At 38.5% G+C, this 22,796-nt stretch overlaps 1 protein-coding gene across 1 annotated transcript; it reads right to left on the bottom strand.

Moving 5' to 3' along the window:
- Positions 1–1,660: 1,660 nt before the first annotated feature.
- LOC143292232 (WD repeat domain phosphoinositide-interacting protein 1-like) lies at positions 1,661–21,865 on the bottom strand. The gene is made up of 11 exons (XM_076602421.1): positions 21,819–21,865; positions 14,493–14,518; positions 13,844–13,953; positions 9,000–9,182; positions 7,469–7,561; positions 6,299–6,369; positions 5,924–6,019; positions 4,090–4,236; positions 3,176–3,289; positions 2,236–2,312; positions 1,661–1,803 (listed from the first exon to the last, which is right to left on the bottom strand). Exons 1-11 carry the CDS (start codon positions 21,863–21,865, stop codon positions 1,661–1,663), a joined length of 1,107 nt encoding a protein of 368 aa, XP_076458536.1.
- Positions 21,866–22,796: the final 931 nt, after the last annotated feature.

The following is a 22,796-nucleotide window of genomic DNA, read 5'->3' as shown; positions in this document are numbered from 1 at the left end:
CACCACCAAGAGAGGACGTGCTACTCCCCCCTCCACCTGCCTCGCGCTGGGACACCTCAGGAGGCGACGCTCGTATCCCTTTCCCCCCGGTCCCCTTCATGACCGTTTTATCGGGACGAGCGTCCCCTCCGCGATCTGCGTCTGCAGACGCATCGCCGCGGTCCCTATCGGGAGAAATCATGAGCTTCGGGCCTGGGAGAGTCTCTTGCCGAGTATCTCTCCCAGCATCATGATCCCTGCTTTCGTAGGATGGCATACGAGGCATGGTACTACGCGTAAGCACCCAGCGAACAATTCGATCCCCAACAGAGAAAGGAAAGATAGGATCGACTCAGAAGTAGAAAAATACGAAGGAATCGAGGGGGCCGAGTCGAAACGAGTACACAGAATGTAAGAACAATAAAAAGGCAAGCCGCACACAACAAAATAAAGCCAAATGAAAACGCTTAATAGCCAAAAAAAGCGTTAGACGAGACGGAGCGAAAACCTGACAAGATGGCGTGAAGAGCCTTGGCCAAAGGAATGATTCAGCACTTATAGCTGTTAGAGGCGTTTGATTGGCTAAGAGCGGGCCAGACTAAGAGGAGCGTCTTTTCACTGTTAGCCGCGCGAAATTTGGCCAAACAGAGCAAACCATAGGCCTAGTTTGCATCAGTTTGACATGGTACAGTATATGACACCAAACAATAAAGTTGATGACAAATGGGATACTAGATACAAGAGTCTTTAGAGCAATGAAATGTCAGCAGCCCAGCTGTTGTCTTTCAATTTACAGTTTGAATACTTAAGTTAGATACTGACATGATAACATCTGGTTTGTTGTTTCATATCATGTCATGTTTCAGCTGCTGTCCAGATAATCATACAGTTTGGGTATCTGATATATGCTCCACTTGTGTAATCTTTAGTCAAGTCACTGTTTCATACACACATATATCCACGATACAATGATATGTCTTGCTCCTGCTGGAGTTCATTTACAGTTTGGTATTACAAGAGCAGATGTTGTGTCCTAGCAGTAGTCCTCCATAGTGTGGAATGCACATCATAAGATCAGATGTTGCAGTCCAGTTGTCCTTTGTGGGTGGTATGTGCATTGCAGGTACAGTTGTGGCCCAGTTGTTCGTCCTTTCATTTACAGTTCGGTTATCAGATGTTTTCTTCCTTTGGCTGCTTTCATCTGGCTGTGAGATATTCTGAAAAATGTAACAGTACAGCTACAAAATAACAACATATTTTGTTTTCTATAAATAAGAGCTGATGTTTTTGTTGTTGGTTTTTTTTTTGTCTTTTCTGTAATTTGTTTTTAGCTGATACATATAGACTTATCAGCTCATCACATCACTGCTACAAGGTCATTAAAGAATGTGATACATAAAAACAAAGTGAATAACAATTTTCAAACCATAGATCCAATTGAATGAAACCTGGCCAACCAATATTAGATACGAATAAACACCACCAAGACTCCAGAACTGAACAAGATCACCATTTGCAAATGTGATATATAAATAGAATAAAGAAAACAGCATCTTTCAAAGGATAGATGATTAAAAAGAAGAACGAATCCTACAAAAAGATAAACTATGATACAATGTAAAAACTCAAAATAAGACTTTCAAATCCCTAGTTGACACTTACACGCTCTTACATTTGACATTTAGTTCTTCCTCTTGACCAAGGAAGAGGAAGAGGATGCTGTTGTGTTGTCTTGCAACAATGTGGAGGCAGACGCATCAGCTGGTGATGAAGTAGAGGGCATGTTCTCATTCCCCTTCAGCCCCTTCATCCATCTTGAAAAGTCTGAAAATCATATCACAGCAACTAGACTGAGGTGTCCATTTTTAAAAAAATGAGAAGACGATGATGTCACACCAACTACCACACAATCACATACTGATTATTCTCTCCATACATGAAATTAAATGTCTCTTCTTGAAAGTAACCATTTCAACTGTTGTTTTTTTTTGTTTGTTTTTTTTCCTTTTCTTATCCTTTCTTTTTTCTTTTTCTTTTTTTTCTTTTTCATTTTTGCTGTACAAATAAGAAAATCTTAACATGACAGTTACAAACTTTTTGGTACAGATGAACTGGAAAATGTAGACTTTCTTATGAAATTTCAGAGATATTTTCTACACTTTTCTACAGAGAAATCTTAAAGTAAATCCCATATTTCTCAGCATGGCACTCTAATAAATCAGATCACAAAGGTTTTCACACACTAAATTAACTCACCCCCAAATGACTGTGAGGAGGGCGTCGTGTTTGTCACATCAGCAGTGGGCTCTTTATCACCTGTGGCGTCTGTCAGTCTGTTCACAAAGTCACCCACAGGACTAATTATCCCTTTCAGTGCCAGGCCTTTTTTATGCTCAACGACAACTATTTACCAATGGAGGTTTTGATCACAGAGGGTAATAAAAATGTAGAAAAGCTAATTGAAAAATGCAAACTATTAAAAGAAAGTATATATCTATATCTCTATCCATATCTATCTAAATACACACACACACACACACACACACACACACACACACTAATTTTTTGAAAGGAATATGAACACACTATCCTATCCAAACAATTTCAAATGAATTTATGATTTTGTGATAGGAACAATTCCTAAAATGATTTGGATGGAAACTGCCATTGTGGGGCACTTTTTTGCACACCAGAACGCTTTTCACACATAAGGAATAGAAGAGCGTGTAGGAAAAGACAGGGGGACAGATACACTGAGTGAAAGATGATCAACAATGGTCATCGTCAACTGCCTAACATGTTGTGAAATCAGTGTGTGTGGATGTAAGAATGTGTTATTGAATCAAACATCAATCATCATGTCAAATCTCTGTGTATAAATGTATGGTAAGTAAACAAGCAAGCATGCAGACATGTACATATATGTAAAACAAAGTAACTCTATGGCATATAGATATGGAAAATAGATATGGAAAACAGCTGTAAATTAAAAAAAAAAAAATCACATAAAAAAGACAAAACACAAAACAAACAACAAAACAATGAGAGAGACAGAGAGCTACATACAGAGACAGAGACAGAAATATGCATTCAAACAATGAGAGCACCCCCGAATGAGAGTGAGAGAGAGGGAGCTCTGCATTCAGCTTGCTAACAAATTCTTCCCCTTGTCCCAGCCACAGCCACACCACATTACCTGTAGTGCTGGGTGAGGTAGCACTCTGCGCTGACAGCTGACTTGGGAGGGAGGAGGAAAATGTGCAAGTCCCCCTCCAGACTTGCTACGGCCAGGTGGGGCTTGTCCTCAATGCTGTGGGTGAAAAATCACATTCACATTGATTCCATATATATGTGAGTGTATATATGTGCATATATATATATATATATATATATATGTGTGTGTGTGTGTGTGTGTGTGTGTGTGTGTAGACAGACAGATAGAGAGAGAGAGAGAGAGACTTTTTTTTCAAAATTTTCTTCTGTTAACTTTTGGATCATCATGATTTATCACTGAAACTCATCTGCGTTTAAGAATCTTTGGAGATGGTTTAGAAATTATTTTCTAGAATGCTTTCCCTTGAAGTCAGTTTTCTAATAAATCTTGAATGAATTCTAAGCATTCTTTTTCCTTAAAAAAAAAAAAAAAAAATGTTCAGATTTTTCTGTTTATCTAAGGAGCTTGAGATTACTTGAAAACAGCCAATATTTTCCCCTTTAAATGTGTAGCAACACTGTCTAAGTTTTCATGTTTCCATCAGAACCAAGCACTGCACTGTACACTGAAAAGATGTAATGCAAGAGGCAGCAGTAACAGAGTTTGCATCTCATGAATAGTTTTTTTTTGTTTGTTTGTTGGTTTTTTTGTGTTAAATGTTTCTCATATCTTGTAGTGAAAACCAAAACTACATTGATTACTGTAAATAAATACACACACACACACACACACACGAGAGAGACTTTTTGTTTTTTTGTTTTTGGTTTTTGCTCATGCCAAAAGTTTCTTAAGTCATCTTGTAGTGAAAATGAATGTGTAATTAAATGAAAAATATGCTAATACTGTAAACACAGGCAGACACACACACACGCACAAGAGTGGACCTTGCTACACACCTGACAACAGAGCACACTTTGCCGCTGCCCTCTTTGGGCATGGTGGCAGTGGCAGTGGCTCTCTCCAGGGTTATACATGCCTCCACCATCTTCCCCAGTGACTTCACCACGCTGTTGAACATACAGTCTAACCAGCCAGGCTCCGCCCTGTCATCAGAAAAACAAAACAAATGCAGACATGACGGGCGCAATAGCCAAGTGGATAAAGCATTGGACTTTCAATCTGAGGGCTACAGGTTCGAATCTTGGTAATGGTGTCTGATGGGAAAAGGGTGGAGATTTTTCCGATCTCCCAGGTCAACATATGTACAAACCTGCTTGTGCCTGAAACCCCTTCATGTGTATACGCAAGCAGAAGATCAAATATGCATGCTAAAGATCTTGTAATCCATATCAGCATTTGGTGGGTTATGGAAACAAGAACATGCCCAGCTTGAATGCCTCTGAAAACAGAGTATGTCTGCCTACATGGCAGGGTAAAAATACTCGTTCATGTAAAAGCCCACTCATGTACATACGAGAGAACAATGGAGTTGCAGCCCATGATTGATGAATGAAGAAGAAGAAATAATACAGACTACCTACATGCCTACAACTGATGCTTCATTCTCACTGTCCTAATCAACAAGTATCAATATATATGTCACCTGATGGAGAAATGTCTCATTCCAATGTGTTCTTGTCTGGCATTCTAGTATTTGAGGAGGACAATGTGGATAAGACAGAGAAAGAAAAAAAAATTGCACTTGTCCTCCCACTATCATTTTATTTCTGGTGGATACAAATGAACACCAATACTCCAGCATCCAACAACCTGGCCTTAAGTGCAAATGGTAATAGATAATTAAACTAATGCTTCTGAGAGGCAGAAGAAAGGTAACTAAACACACTTCATCTGTGTCAGTACTCATATGTTTGACAATGGTTTGTTTATAGCACAGCTGATTTGACAACTTAAGCTGTAGGCATGTTTTGACCTCCTACTGGATCCTCAAAGGATAAAAAGCAAAGTTTTTTTTAATGTTTTTTTTTAGTTACTATAAAATTTGTTAAGCAATATATCATTTTGCCATGTCTTCTTATTTTTTTAATGGAAATATATAATACATATCTTTTCCCTTCTTTTCTTCAAATCAGTTAGCAGCTTTTGGAAGTCATTTGATAGTGATCATCATTTTGCACACTGTTGTGTGACTGAGAACATCATTAAATTGAGATGCTACAAAGTAGAGAATTATGACCATTCAAAGATAATTTGGTGAAAATTTTGATTAAATGTCAAGCATGGTTGAAGAACAAAGACACAAAAAACATGAAAGAATACAGTGAAAGAAATATCCAAAATTTGGTCCATGGATATTTTTCAATGATGTAAGACATGTTTTTATGTGATGTATGAATCATTTGCTACATGAAATGAATGAACAATGATGCCAAGAGAACAAATGATTAACAAATATTTAAGAATAGTAAGGGTGGGTCCAATGTACCTTTTATTTACCTGTGTGCTAGCTGAATCGGTAGCATCAGCAGCATTGACTTGATGTACCTTGTGAATGGACAGAGTTACCACTCTTTACAATCTATTAATCATCTGCTACATGGTTAGAACTGCACAGTCTGAATGTTTCTGAATCTTTTTTTTTTCACTTTATTTATTTTATTTTTTACTTTACATGACAGTTAAACAAACACACTTCACTGCTGTCTGACAGAAATCATGGGTTTACCATTTTGTGTTTTGTTTTTCCTGTACAGAAAACCAAGCGTATATATACATAGCATTTTCTCTTGTAAAGAAAACCACATGGGTGTGCATGACATGCATCCTTACCGTTCCAGATAGAAAACATGGACTGTTTCCATGTTGCTGGCCACGGTGAGGAAGGTGTCATTCATGCTGAATGACAAGCATGATATATCCACAGTCCTGGAAAAGAAAAGGATAATGATAAAGTCACAAATTCCCTGTTTTCCACACTTCAGTTTCTAAAACACTTTCTCAAAGCTGATATCCAGCAAAGTGTGTGGTTATGCGACAGACCTATACTGCTGAAACAGCTGTTAAGACTCATACCAAACAGAACTGAAGTGAAATACATTGTGAGACATGCTGCAAGATTATATTTTGGTACATGTTGAGGAGGAAGAAGGGTTTGATAGGCAGAAAGTGAGTTGCTTTCTTGGTTAGTTTATATATATATATTACCTTTTTAATCCTCTGCGGAATTCAAAAATTTTGTCTCCTCTGTTCACACTGAACACTCTTATGACAGTGCCCTGCAAGAAAAACCAACAGTGTTTACTTAACAAGATACCATTTAGTTGGGGTGTTTTTTGGAATGGAAAACCACCACACACATATGGATAAAATTTTCTGAACACCCAAACAGTTGCAATTTCACCTTAGAAGAGGACAAATCAAGGACATATATAATGAAACTGAAACCATTAAAGACAGAAATTTCCTTTTAAAGAAAACTGAGTACTAAAAAAACAACTGGTTATATTGTGTCCATAAAAATCTGAATCATGCAAAACCACTGTACTTTATCTTTCAATAGATGGGGAAAAAACAGGTATAAAGCAATGACTGAACATATGTATAAAGTGAAGCAACTGATCTTGCTAACAACAAAGTTACTGAACACAAGAAAAGAAGAATACTTATGTGCACTGGCAGTTTCCTAAAACATAAAAAATCAGTGTAAAAAACTACATGTTTCTCTTACTGCCTAAAAATAAAAATGAACTAGCTGTAAGCAGCCAACCATGGTTGTTGTTTCAACAAAGAACAGACTTTAATGCTTATTTGACCCCTTGACTGCAGCTGTTAATCATACTTTGTGTAGCCGGGCTGGCTGTAATCTTCAGGAAAACTGGTCACGAGTGAATTACCCCCCCCCCCCCCCCCACCTAATCTTCAGTAAATTGGTCACAAGTGGTTTACCTCCATTTACAGTGAGCATTATTTCTCATCAGTTAAAAAAAATTGAAGAACACTTCCAAATGCATGGGATAAATAGCTTTAAGTTATTAAAATTCAGTAAGATTATATTTTTTTAGTTATACAAAACACCTTCTACCTGTCTTCACCTTACCTGACACATGACCTTTACCATACCATCACATTTGTCAGTGAAGGTTGTCTGAATGGCATCTTACTGACTGTGGTAAAACTGACCTAGACACATTCCAGGTCAGGATATAACGTCAATCAACATTATTTGAACTTCATCCGCTTGGCATTGTATCAATTTTCTAGTTTTGTTCTGCTGAATCATCAGAACATTGTACACAAGAAGAAACTGCACTCAAGATTGATGCCACACTAACATCACATTTCAGCAGTTCAGGGGTTAAGAAGCTCATCACTTACTTTCAGTGATGCTGTGGCGATCTTGTCACCTCTGAGGCTGAAGGTCAAGGCAGCGATTTCTGAATCGTGAGCCATGATGTTCACCACCTCTTTCTGTTGCAGAAGATAAGCATAAAAACAGGTAATTTTTAAAGTGTTCAATTCACAATTAATACATAAGTTAAGTGGGTAAGGGAGATAAAAGAGGAAAAGAATGGAAAAAGATGGCAGGTGTTATGAAAAATACATATTCAACGCATGTTAAGTGTGAACTACAGCAAACACACACACACAAACACACACAGAGTTAACATTTTTCTTCTTCGAATCAATCAGGCCTTGAAAGCCATGCTTCAATGAATACCTCACCCCCCCCCCCCCTCCCCCCAGCCCCCAAAGTATTTTTTGTCCACGTGAATGCTACAAAGTGTGTCAAAGTCCCAATCAAGAAGTGGGGCACCTGAATGAAAGGAACAATATTTTGTGGGGCACCTGATAGAAAGGGACAATATTTTGTGGGGCACCTGAATGAAAGGGACAATATTTTGTGGGGCACCTGAATGAAAGGGACAATATTTTGTGGGGCACCTGAATGAAAAGGGACAATATTTTGTGGGGCACCTGAATGAAAGGGACAATATTTTGTGGGGCACCTGAATGAAAGGGACAATATTTTGTGGGGCACCCGAATGAAAAGGGACAATATTTTGTGGGGCACCTGATAGAAAGGGACAATATTTTGTGGGGCACCCGAATGAAAGGGACAATATATTGTGGGGCACCTGATAGAAAGGGACAATATTTTGTGGGGCACCTGATAGAAAGGGACAATATTTTGTGGGGCACCTGATAGAAAGGAACAATATTTTGTGGGACACCTGAATGAAAGGGACAATACTTTGTGGGGCACCTGAATGAAAGGGACAATATTTTGTGGGGCACCTGAATGAAAGGGACAATATTTTGTGGGGCACCTGAATGAAAGGGACAATATTTTGTGGGGCACCTGAATGAAAGGGACAATATTTTGTGGGGCACCTGATAGAAAGGAACAATATTTTGTGGGGCACCTGAATGAAAGGAACAATATTTTGTGGGGCACCCGAATGAAAGGAACAATATTTTGTGGGGCACCTGATAGAAAGGGACAATATTTTGTGGGGCACCTGAATGAAAGGGACAATATTTTGTGTGCTGGCTTTCATCAATTATCTACAGCATGGTTAACAACTGCAAATTCAGTCTGAAAGAATATTTTGAGGCCAGTTTTTTTAGAACAATATTTTAAATAAAAATTAAGAAAACCCATTGCTTTGTCTGAAGAATGTTTTGAGGTCAGTTTTCTCATTCAATATTGTAAAGTCAGAAACACCTCACTGCACCCATGTTTTGATTTTTCCTACCACATGAAAGGGGTAAGTACTGATCTGGAAGCTATGGTCATTTTCAAACGGCTTTTGTATCACAATTGGTATAAATATACCTTGAGTTAACACAGCATCTTAAATATATCTCACAGAATATGCATTTGAACTTAAAGATAAGAACTCACCTTAGATGCAGTACACACAATTTGTATGTACCCAAGCACATCCATTGTAGGGTATGCCAGATACCTTGTGGATATGCACAGGTCCATGACACTGGATGTGGCCTTGCATGTGATTCTTTGGACCAGTTGCAAGGTGGCCACATCCAGTATTTCCAGCATCTCTTCAAAGTTAAGTATGAGACGCTGCAAACAAATAAAATACACAATGAAAAGATTTGTTCTACTGCATGAAATAGACATATCTCTGATTGAGACTTCTAAGTCAGACTAGACATATAAGCTCTTGTAAAATCTTTGTCAGCAGCATCACAATGCCATTTCATTTTGCATTCAAACAGTTGCACAGCAAAGGGACTTCAATCTATTTGAAAATGCACACTTTAAGATGTCAGATTTTGTGGATGAAAATCTGATTCTCAATTATTGCACAAACAATGCAATTGGAGTTACATTTCTTCCATAATAAATTTGAAAAAACGTCCACTTCTATCTAATCTGTAAGCTTTATTTCCCAATGTAGAAAAATACAGGTGTCATTTTGTAAAACACAGTGCTGCTGTGTTGACAGTTTGACAAGCACAAACATGTATATTGTACACACATTCTGATTCATAATGCTTTGTCTCTTTTCAGATTGTCTGATATTGACAATATGAAGAGAGATGAATTATATAATTATTAAGGGTTATATATATTATATATATATATATGTTTTTGTGTACACACAGAAACGTGTTCACTATTGTTCATACATTCAAATCCTTCGACCGGCACACACAAACATATTGAACACATTCTGCACATAATATTTCATAACTTGTATAGTATTTAACCCAGCTGCAATAATACTTACTCTGGTAACTGGGTAGGCTATGCTGTCAGGCTACATCAATATCATGTATCATCAGTAAATGGTTGAACTAAAATGATAATCAAACAAACCTACACAATATAAACAATAATGTCTACAATTTGTAGTCAAGGTAGAACACAATAGAAAACTTGCATATTAATAAAATATGTATATATGTACTCTATTTTAAAGCCAAAATTTAAAAAGTTTAAATCCATAAATTGTTGTGTACAAATGTTTCTATGAGGAATGGTTAGTTTATCATGAAAATGTTATAGTTTGTTTGCTTATTAATCTGAGTGCACGTGTGTTTAAATTGCCTTCATTTTTGTTATTTCTAGTTTGAACTTTTTATATCTGATACATTATTTGACTTATCATGGCACAATCCCTTTCAATGATCCTCTCTTGTGCCTCAAATTATGTGTATATTTGTGTGTGGAGAGTTTGCGTGAATGCCTTTAGTGCTGCAGTAGACTGGAAACAGATTCAGTATGTGCTATAGTAAGATGTCTAAATAAATAAATAAATAAAAGTTAGCACACAAACACACAACCCTACAATTGTGAACACCATGCACAGACAGTATCAGTTCAGGAAAAACCATAACAATGCCAAACATATGTTGGAAATGTCAATTGTAAAAGAAGACAAATTAAAAGAATAAAACTAAAAGGTGAAAAGATTTGGTTAAATAAAATAGATAATAAAATAAAATAAAATAAAATAAAAGGGGGAATGTGCCCCCTGCCTCCACCCTCCCCATCTATTTTTGCTTGTAAATAAATGTCCTCAGCTGTTCAAAATCCCCCCCCCCCCCCCCCCCCGCTTTTTTTTGTTGTTACTTTTGATATAGAGGTCATTGTTTTTAAGTTAAAGGTAACCATAGTTTAAATGTTTATGTTGTAATGTTATATTTTACATCATCACTGCTACATGACAATCTTTTTGCATCATATAATCTTTTGTTGAAGTGTAAGAGTTTAAACATCTTTTTTTTAAATTTTTTTTTACTCACTTCTTATTCTTTTGATTAACCTTTTTCTATGTTTTAACTCTTGTGCTCATATTATTTCACTTTCAATGTACAACTGTGGGATTTCAGTTTAACCCCCCCTTACTGATGAGTATAGGAAACATAAGCATGATCATTAATAATTCTTCTGCATGCATAGCTGAGCACACCATTGCAAACACACGGTGAATACATTCAGTAGCCCTGTGATCACATGACCAAATAACAGACATCTGTGATGAAAGCAAGCAAATCAATGTTAGACATACATTTTTTTTTTTTTAATATAAAACAGCCCTATTACTGCCTCTGCTGACAAAACCACCACCAATGTCAAAAATCATGCAAAAAAGTATATCATAAATTAATTAGCAGAATTATGTATCAATATCAAAATCATGTATTATAAACCTGTAAGCTGCACTTAATAGAAAACAATCCATAACTGTTTCAACATTGGTAAAGTTCCTTTCTATGGGATCTACTTTATAAGTCAAACATCTTATTGTAGTCTTTTTCAAAATGCAGAAATGTCACTTGCTTGTACTTGTTTCACTCCATTACCACTTGTAGGCACACTAACTTCATTAGTCTAGAAATATTACATATGCTGTTGGACAAGTTTTAACTTTTTTTTTTTTTTTTACTGTGTGCTTGGTTTAAGTTTCTTGGCTAAACAGAGCACACATTTCAATTTATTGCTACATCTTATACTAGATAAATCCAAAGGTAAATAAAATCATGGCATTTTCCCCTCTTGATTTTAGCATTCAAAACAAAATGCCGATATATGTTTATAAGGTTAAAAAAAAAAGAAAAAAGAAAAGAGAGAAAAAAAAAAGAAAAACAAAAGAAAAAAGAAAAGAGAAAAAGAAAAAAGAAAAGAAAAAAAAAGAAAGAAAAAATAAAAGAGAAAAAAAGAAAGAAAAAAGAAAAGAGAGAAAAAAAAAAGAAAAGAAAAAAAAAGAAGGGGGCCCAAGCTTTTCCTCCATTTTGAAAAATGCCCCTCCATTAAAACTGAAGTATGGAGACTGTGGACATTCATTTTAGAATTTATATATCCCCGTTTTTATATTAATATATACAACATACAGTCAAATAACAGCTAATATTCTCAAATTCTAAATAGATTTTAACAAAACAGCAAACCATAAAGTTTATCAATAGCCAATTCTAAATTATAATTTGTTACTGAAAAACTGTTTACCTGTTCCATGCTGTGAGTGTTTCTCATAAATTATGACATGTTTCAGCTTTATTATCATATTTATCATGCAAGTACACATGCAAAAAAAAAAAAAAAAAAAAAAAAAAGCACACACACACGCACACACAAATCTATTGGCTGTTGAACTGCTGAACCAAGCAACCACAAATTCTGGTTCTTGCAGGTTTAGTAGTGACGCTAGTAAAAAAAAAAATAAAAAAAAATTTTTTTTTTTTTAAAAAGGAAGAGAGAAAAGTCCTATTATTTTACCCCCACATCCGATTTAATCCAACCCCTCACAGCAAGGATCGGATTATAGTATCTGTAGCACAACTGGTTTATTTTCTGAAAAGGAAATTCTAGGAAATGTTAATACCAACCACTCATCTTGTGAACCAGGCATATCCTGAACCATCATAACATACACAACTCATAAGCAAGACACAATCAGAATAAAACAAACCAAGATGACAAAGATGGAGAGGATCAAGCTTTCAGTTGTTTATTATAGTAAAACCTGTGTCAATGACCTTGTTTATAAATACACATATCCATCAGCTTGAAATATGTGGGTTAAACTCTTGACAGGCCTGTCAGTAAGAAAAATATGCTATTTTGACATGAGCATGAAAATCAAATGTTACGTAACAAAACAAGAAACCGCGAATAAATGTTTGGACAAAACCTTTTAAAATATTGCATGCCATTAACAAGAAAATATAGTAACAGGTATAAACAAACATCTTCCTAATGCCCTTTGCCAGATTGAAGACCACCTGTGCCATCACAGAGAAAATAAATAGATCAGTGAAAAATCGAATTTCCTTTCAACCATTCGCAAATTGGGCTGGTCAGTTTGATGCTGAATATTCCACATTTCCTTCCACCTCTCCCCCACCCCACTCCTGTTTTAAATTAAAAGAAAAAAGATTATATAAAGTATTTTGCATTTCAGTATAATCTATGTTTGGTTATGTTTTTACATAAGATCTGCATGTCATTGCTATTATTTTTCAACATATCAAGATTCTCACCACCTCTAAAATCATTATCAAGGGAACACAGTTTCCCTGATCCAGTCAACTGCCTGATTTAAAGGACAATTAGTGTCAGAATCACCAAGTACTGTATAATATAATAGAATATGTGATCCATGAAAACAAACTTAAGGGAAGTAAATACACATACACAACAAACAGTTATCTTTCACATTCCCTTTCATCTTTGTGGAGTTTGTTATACTTTTTTGTTTGTGCACTAGTAAATGCTGAAACCTGAATTTAAGAAAAAAAGTCTCATATCACCACTTAAAACCAGTCAATCAACTTGCACTCAACTGCCTGGTTGACAGATCAAAACTTAAATTTGCATGAGATTTGTGGTGTCATAATGGCATGCATGAATAATTGGTCATATCTATATACTAGCCTTGCATGGGCCCACAGGTAAAAACAATTCAAACTTGCATATGCATGCATAGACTTATATCATCAGTGATACAAGAGTAAATTAAGAAAAACATACAGAAAAAAACTGTTCAATGACAACAACAATAATATAATTGCCACAAACATGATACAACTAAATAATACTGCCCCACACAACAAGAATGAGATTACAGAATTGCTTGTTTAACAGTTTTAAGATGAATCTTATCTACCATGAATGTTACATTCTCAATGCAGATTCCAGAGAACAAATCAACCACTTTTCTTTTCAACGATCAACTGAGAAAAGAATTAATTATTAAAAATACCCCAGACACTTACAGCCTTGCCATCCTTGATGCACCATGTTCTAATGGTGCAAGGGCTGTTGAGGAGGACACCAGCCAGCAGTCTGGTGTCAATCCTCTCCAGGATCCTTGCACCTTCTATATCTGTTGACACACAAAAAAGCACATGTGCATAATACTTATTTGACATCAATAAATTATATAGTACCTGTCTTTGGTTAGAGACCAAGTGCTTTTTCTGTGCCAAAGAAGTAGACTTTGGGCATGCTTTCAGACAGATGTGTAACATTTTACGTTTATGACTGTTTTGTTTATTTACCCTGCCATGTAATCCATACTCTGTTTTCAGGTGTGGGCATGCTGGAGTGTTCTTGTTTCCACAACCCACTGAACACTGACATGGACAGGAACTTTATAGTGTGTATGATCTTCTGCTCATGGTTTTACCACACAAGAAGGGGGATCAGACACTATGGACCTATGTGACCTGAAAGATCGCAAAAATATCCACCTGAATTGATCATGTCAGAACAAACACAATTTTGATAAAGTTAATAGGAAAATTGAGGAACAATAGTGATATTTAACATTAAATGTGCTAGTTGATTGTGAGAGGAATGAACAATACTTACTAATTAGGGAAGACTGGAGCATTTTTCCGTCAATTATGATCTCGTGGAGACCTTCTCCATCCAAAAGTGTGATGGTTCTGAAGACAAGAAAGGTTGGAGGTATCATCACATTGTCATCATACACAATCCAGATGAACAGTTCACATCTTTGTTTTTATTATTTCTTTTATTGTTTGTTTATTTTTGTACACTTGCAGGGGACTACAAAATTTCCACTGTTTCACCCAACTTTTAACAATAAATAATGCTGTGTAATTTTTACTGCAATCTTTTTCTTCATTTACCAATAACAGGCAATATCCATCCATATTTCTCTCCCAGTATGAGTAACTTTCTAAATTTAGTTTTCATTCATTTTCTGTAACCTATCTTTTTATATACATAATTTTACATATAATTTATACCGAACTATTTCATTTTCTGCAATGATGCTCATGAATGGCACCCAAAGAAAAGTGTGAAGAATGTGCAAATGGTCCGTCTCCATTGAGGTATGCAATTACTGAGCAAAACTGAGTCCATTTTCGAAGGGATACTCACAGCCTGCTCAAGGTAATGTAATTTCTGTTGAGCATGCATTACTAAGCAAAACTTTCACATTTGAAGGGATATTGATATCCTGTCCAAAGTAATGTATTTGGGGTAATCATTCATCACATCACATAGCCGACCATAAAAGCCGACAAATAATTCTGATAAAAATGGTGCAACTAAAATCAAAAGTCTACCAAACCATACCAAGGCAATTTCTGAATCAAAACATCAGATTAGTTTGTAATACTGCGTTCATGTTTCAATTCCTGTTCAGCCATGTTAGTTCTGCTCCAATTCGGAGGATAATGCCGGTTTATTTTCGTTTGTTCTTCAAGACTTCCTCTTGGCCCCCCACCCTCTTCCAAGTTGAACCTACTCACTTTCAGTTTGAGTATTTGTTTCATTGCAACTTATCCTTGCAAGTTTTCTGATAGCACAACCTCTCCAAACTCATTATTTTGTAGACCTGTCATGGTCAAAAAGTGGATTTAAAAACAACAATGTGTGTCATTAGAAAAAAAATTGGTCTTGTTCACCTCTTTTTGTTTCTTTCTCCATGTGGCTATTGTTATGTTTTTCTCTACCCATTTGTGTGTGTGTGTGTGTGTGTGTGTGTGTGTGTGTGTGTGTGTGTGTCCACAAGTATTCTTTCTCCATGTGGCTATTATGTTTTTCTCTACCCATTTATGTGTGTGTGTGTGTGTGTGTGTGTGTGTGTGTGTGTGTGTGTGTGTGTGTGTGTGTGTGTGTCCACAAGTATGTATTTGAGTGTATTATATTCCACTTTAACAATGCATAACTTTCTCACCAGTTCTATGACCTATCTAAATTTGCTTTCAAATAACATCTCAGTGATAGGGAACCTGGGAGCCATGTGAGAGGGAAGAGAAAACAAAATAGCCACCAAGAACATCAGGTAATGCCCCCAAAATGCCATGTGATGGATACACATCAGTCGACCAGTCGTGTAGACAGGGGCTGAAGTAGCTCTGTGTAAACAGCTGCCAGCAGCAAGCAGCTGGACATAGATGACCACACATAGACGACTGCCTGCTGTTGTTCAGTTAAGAGCTGGCATCAACAACAAGAAACACTGACCTACTGACCCACTGAAACAGCTACCCGTTCAGACACACCACCAGCTGCTGGTGGAACGAAAACTGCATAATTGTACACGGAAGCGAAGCGGCAATTTAACGAAGCGTGGGGTGGGGTTTGGGGGAAGAAATGGAATGGGTAAGAGTGGTGGGTGGGAGGTAAGGGGAGAAGGGGAGAGAGGGGGAATTGGAAGGGGTGGGTGGAGGAGACGGTGGGAGGAGATAAGCTGGACGTGTAAGGCGGGAGAGACGGGAGTTGGGGAGGGATGGTGGTGGGTGTCCCATGACTTTCAAATCGAGAATGGATTGAGCCAGCCTCAAGGCATGTTCTCTGTCCTGTGAAACAATTGCGTAACACGTCTTTGTCTGGGAACTGAGGCTGTGATGCGAAGTCAAGCGTGGGTTGGACGGACAGGGGATGGCTAGGCGGGAGATTTTGTCAGGTGTGTAGTGTACATGTCACGATGTCAGTGAGTGTGTGTGTGTGTGTGTGTGTGTGTGTGTGTGTGGGCGCGCACACGTGTGTTTGTGTGTGTAAGTGTGTGAGAGAGAGAGAGAGAATCTCTTGTATTATGCATACTGTCCCCACAGCTTCAAAAAGAACAGTCGAACTAACACATTTAAGATCTTGATATGTACTCACATTACATCTCAATGGTTTAAAAAAAATTTTTTAAATGAAGTGCTGTTTATCTTCACTGATTTTCTTCACTCGATCTTCATACTTACAGACGGAGAAACATGACTAGACAATGATGGCCACTGTCAACACTGAATATTAATTTAGACTGCACGCTTTCAGTTCAGTTTTCTATCAAAAAATTAAATGGTGCGTGTGATACATTGACTCGAATAAACCTCATATGGAAGAGTGCAGGTTTTTCTGCCTCGACGAATATCACAACCTTACGCCAATACTCAGTGGCTACAGTTCGGGAAGTAGCGCAAACTACTAGAACTCAAGAACCAAATAGTACAGGTGGGAACTGCATGATCGAGTTTGATTCACGCACACGTTTCTTGGTGGCTGACATTTTACTTTTAATCAACTGCTTTCTCATCGACAAAGAGGCCCGCGTATTTCATGCATGCAGAAGCATTATTTGCACAGAAGAACGTTGCACTTTCACGGCCAATATACAGCAAAAAGGCTTCTCTGCATTACATTTGCCTACCAGTTTGGTTCACTCAGCATCTTTCCCGCGATAAGTCTCGACCAATCTTGTGACCAGCTGGTCAAACAGGCTTACCGCTGTGATGACCGACATTTGTTCTTGATAACTGGAAAACTTGACAAGCTGCCGAAATCGGGCAAGTTTTCTGCTGTGGTTGCCTTTCTCTAAAGCTGTCCGAGTCATTGACCTGTAAACATAGGTCTATATCGCATATGTGTGTGTGTGTGTGTGTGTGTGTGTGTGTGTGTGTGTGTGTGTGTGAGAGAGAGAGAGAGAAAGAGAGAACGACGTCTTTATTGCCTGTTGGCAGTTTTCAGTATTGGTTTGGATGTTTGGAGTTGTGTGTACTGGGAGGGGAACTTTTTCGCTTTTTTGGGTGTAGTCAGTTATAAGTACACACATCATAATCATGGAAGTAGAAACAACAACAAAGTGTCAGCAATAAGGCTGTTTGCTGAGTCGACCATTGACCAACTAACAGCCATCCAAACAGAGCCAGCAGTTTTCTTACCAACTGACTGGTAGCGTCAGTCAATCAGTGTGACAGTTTGCCGCCAAAACCGCAAGGAATTAGGTCATTGATGACGTAACACCCCTCAGTCTGAAACCTCACGGGAGAATAACAGCAGCGGTACTAATTTTCCATCAAAGTGCTTTGTATACGTTGAAAAAAGGAAAATTCAAACTGAATCTTATGTGCGCTGGAAAGAAGAGAGCTTTGGACACACACAGACACAGAGAGAGAGAGAGAGAGGAGGAGGAGGGGGGAGAGAGAGAGAGAGGGAGAGAGGAGGGAGGGAGAGAGAGAGAGAGAGAGAGAGGGGGAGGGAGAGAGAAGCAATGTTTACCGACTGATAAATTACATGAAGTGAACGTCATTTGGGTTATTCTTTTCTGGCCTGAGTTGGTATGTATTTTTTTTTTAGTCAGCAGCTGCAATTAGTTTTGTTCTGTTGAGATGATCTTAACTGTTCCTAATTCTTGTCTTTCCACTATAAAAAAAAGAAGAAAATCCAGTAATTCCAGATGCATATGTTAGAAATGCTTTCGTTTATAAAAACAACAACAAAAAAACAACCACCACCACCCAAAAGAACAACAACAACAACCACCCCCCACACCCCCCAAAAAAACAGCAACAACAAAAAAAGTTTGTGTGTATAGTATCAGATAGTTCATCTCTCTTACCTGCAAGGGAAACCCTGAGCAGTAATGATTTATTTGAGGTATTCTATAAGGGCAAAAAAGTTACGTACTTGATAACTGGAGGGGTAAAAACCATCATACATGAAAAAGCCCACTTGTGTACATGTATACGAGTGAACGGGGAAGTTGCAGCCCAGAAGAGATCAAAGGAAAAGGAAACTTAAAACCATTTAAATGGGATCTTCAAAAATCAACAGAAAAACCACCTCTAAAATCTAGAGGGAAAAAAGTAAAACAAATTCATTCCTAATTTCTCTGCTCAAGCTCCCGGTTGACTATAAATCGGTTACAACGTCGATCAAACATTACTACATACATGACCAGCTTTGAAAACCGGCAGAGGGTCATTTTGGAAAACAGAGGATCGTCTGCAATGGAACGCTGGGATGCTCACATACAGTTGTGTTAGAATCGAACAGCTGACTAAAAAAACAACAACCAATCAACCAATTAAAAAAACCCCAATGAACTTATTCTGTATCTGAGGCAAACTTGACGACAAGCAGGTCTGAAGTTTCCATCTCTTTCTCAGTTTCTTTCTCCATTTGGCTGTTATGTTTTTCTCTACCCATTTGTGTGTGTGTGTGTGTGTGTGTGTGTGTGTGTGTGTGTCTCCTCAAGTATGTATTGAGTATATCATCTTCCACTTTAACAATGCATAACTTTCCCACCAGTTCTATGACCTTTTTAAATTTGCTTTCAAATAGTATCTCAGCGATAGGGAACCTGGGAGCCATGTGAGAGGGAAGAGAAAACAAAACAGCCGCCGAGAACATCAGATAATGCCCCCAAAATGCCATGTGACGGATACAAATTAGTCGACCAGTGATGTAGACAGGGGCTGAGGTAGCCCTGTGTAAGCTAGCTGCCAGCAACAAGCAGCCACACGTAGATGACCGCCCGTTGTTGTTCAGTTAAGCGTTTGGTCACAACACCACGCTACGCTGACCTACTGACCTAACAGCTGAGCCACTGTTCAAACACCAGCTGCTGGTCAAAAGAAAACTGCATAACTGTCCACAGAAGTGAAGTGGCGATATAACAAAGAGTGGGGTGTAGTGGGCTTTGGGGGAAGAAACGGAATGGGTAAGAGTGGTGGATAGGAGAGGGGAAGAGGAGAGAGGGGGAATGGAAGGGGAGGGTGGAGAAAAGGGTGGTGAGCAAATCAGCTGGACGTGTAAGGCGGGAGAGACGGGAGTTGGGGAGGGGGATGGTGGTGGGTGTCCCACGACTTTCAAATCGAGAATGGATTGAGCCAGCCTCAAGGCATGTTCTCTGTCCTGTGTAACTATTGCGTAACACGTCTTTGTCTGGGAACTGAGGCTGTGATGCGTAGTCGAGCGTGGGTTGGAGGAATTGGGGATAGCAAGGCGGGAGTTTTTGTCGCGTGGTGTGCGCGTCACAATGTGTGTGTGTGTGAGAGAGAGAGAGAGAGAGAGAGAGAGTGTGTGTGTGTGTGTGTGTGAGTGAGTGTGTGTAAGAGAGAGAGAGAGAAATCTCTTGTATTATGCATACTGTCCCCACAGCTTCAAAAAGAATAGAACAGTCGAACAAAGGCATTGAGATCTTGATATGTACTCACATTACATCTCAATGGTTTAAAAAAGAAAATTAAATGAAGCGCTGTTTATCTTCACTGATTTTCTTTACTCGATCTTCATACTTACAGATGGAGAAACATGACTAGACAACGATGGTCACTGCCAACACTGAATATTAATTTTGACTGCATGCTTTCAGTTCAGTTTTCTATCAAAAAACTAAATAGCGCGTATGATACATTGACTCAGGTAAACCTCATATTGAAGAGGAGGTTTTTCTGCCTTGACGAATATCACAACCTTACGCCAGTACTCAGTGGCTACAGTTCGGGAAGTAGCGCAAACTACTAGAACTCAAGAACCAAATAGTACAGGTGGGAACTGCATGATCGAGTTTGATTCACGCACACGTTTCTTGGTGGCTGACATTTTACTTTTAATCAACTGCTTTCTCATTGACAAAGAGGCCCACGTATTTCATGCATGCAGAAGCATTATTTGCACAGAATGCTGCAGTTTCATGGACAATATACAGCGAAAAGGCTTCTCTGCATTACATTTGCCTACCAGTTTGGTTCACTCAGCATCTTTCCCGCAAGAAGTCTCGACCAATCTTGTGACCAGCTGGTCAAACAGGCTTACCGCTGTGATGACCGACATTTGTTCTTGATAACTGGAAAACTTGACAAGCTGCCGAAATTGGGCAAGTTTTCTGCTGTGGTTTCCTTTCTCTAAAGATGTCTGAGTCATTGACCTGTAAACATAGGTCTATATTGCATATGTGTGTGTGTGTGTGTGTGTGTGTGTGTGTGTGTGTGAGAGAGAGAGGGAAAGAGAGAGAGAGAGAGAGAGAGAGAGAGAGAGTACAATGTCTTTACTGCCTGTTTGCAGTTTTCAGTATTGGTTTGGATGTTTGGAGTTGTGTGTACTGGGAGGGGAACTTTTTCGGTTGTTTGCTGAGTTGACCATTGACCGACTAGTAGCCATCCAAACAGAGCCAGCAGTTTTCTTACTAACCGGCTGGTAGCTTCAGTCAATCAGTGTGATAGTTTGCCGCCAAAACCACAAGGAATTAGGTCATCGAAGACCTAACACCCCTCAGTCTGAAACCTCACGGGAGAATAACTGCAGCGGTACCAATTTTCTATCAAAGTGCTTTGTACACGCTGAAAAACAGACGCATATATTAGAAAAGCATTTCTTTCATTAACTGGAAAAAAAAAACCCAAACCCCCCCAAAGAACAACAACCCCCCAAGCAAAAAAAACAAAACAAAAAACGTTTTTGTGTGTACAGTTTAGTTCTGAGCCCCCTCCCTCTCTCCTCCTCTCTCTCTCTCTTACCTGAATGGGAAACCCTGAGTTGTAATTATTTACTCAAGGTATTCTATAAGGGCAAAAAAGTTACGTACTTGATAACTGGTGGGGTAAAAACAGTCGCACGCAAAAAAGCCCACTCGTGTACATGTATACGAGTGAACAGGGGATGGTTGCAGCCCACGAATGAAGAAGTGATCAAAAGAAACTTAAAAACATTTTAAATGGGATCTTCAAAATCAACAGAAAAAACACCCCTAAAATATAGGGGGGGAAAGTATAACAAATTCGTTCCCATTTTCTCTGCTCAAGCTCCCAGTTGACTATAAAACGATTACAATGTCGATCAAACATTACTGTGTACCGGTGGAGGGTCATTTTGGTACACAAAGCATCGTCTGCAATGGAACGCTGGGATGCTCACATACAGGTGTGTTAGAATCGAACAGCTGACGAAAACAAAAACAACCAACCAACAAACCAAGAAAAAAACCTCCAATGAACTTACTCTGTGTCTGCAGCGAACTTGACAGCGAGCAGGTCTGAAGTTGCCATCTTCTTGTCTTTGTTTGCTGTGTGTGCCGGTCTGGTGGTGAAAGGAAGCAAGTTGACGCAGTCAGTCTACCGTCAAGAATAGAAGGGCTGAAAGAGCCGACACCGAGTCCGTTGCGGTTTATAAAGGGTTCAGAACGAGCTACTGACGCGACGATGCTGTAACTCGTTGACACATTGAACGGCTGTGACGGACCAATGGGATCAAAGTTTACAAAAAATCGTGGGATGTGATTGTACCCGAATGTACCCTAACGAACGATAGGTTTTTTTTAGTTCTTTTTTCAAAACACGTAACTGTAACGTCTCTCTCACCCGTAAATAAAGAGTTATATACATGAGCATAGAATTAAAACGGGTAAGTTGGTATCAGTCAAGTGAATCCATTGTTCCCATTGCGCAATCTCTTAGCTTCATTTGCCTTCATAGTGTGTAGACTTCTTCTGCTGTCCCCCCCCCCTCCCACCCCACGCGCGCGGGCAGCAGTCACTGAACACCCGTACTGTTTGAGTGTGTGTGTGTGTGTGTGTGTGGTCTCGGGCGCGTCAAAGTTTCTGACTGTCCATCAGCTATAGTGGAAGTCCAAGGCGTAGACACTCTCAGTTCGTCAGTCATTTTCGAGGACATGAAACAGCCTAATATATCTACTAGTTGATACACCAAAGTTGTCAGCTTGTGGTGCGGATCCCAAAATGAAATAAAGAAAAAAACTCTATGATCATTGTTATTACCAATTGGTGGCTGTGTGTGTGTGTGTGTGTGTGTGTGTGTGTGTGTGTGTGTGTGTGTGTGTGTGTGTGTTCATCAGTTGAATTAGCGTGTGTGTGTGTGTGTGTGTGTGTGTGTGTGTGTGACACACAGACATTTATATGTAGACTTGTTTATACAGTTATATTTAAGACATGACTATAAACATTCACGTTGCATGAACATA

Source organism: Babylonia areolata, chromosome 18 (assembly GCF_041734735.1).
Source record: "Babylonia areolata isolate BAREFJ2019XMU chromosome 18, ASM4173473v1, whole genome shotgun sequence".
Taxonomy (NCBI): Eukaryota; Metazoa; Mollusca; class Gastropoda; order Neogastropoda; family Buccinidae; genus Babylonia; species Babylonia areolata.
Note: the sequence above shows the minus strand (reverse complement) of the source record. Positions and strands in the feature narration are given on the sequence as shown.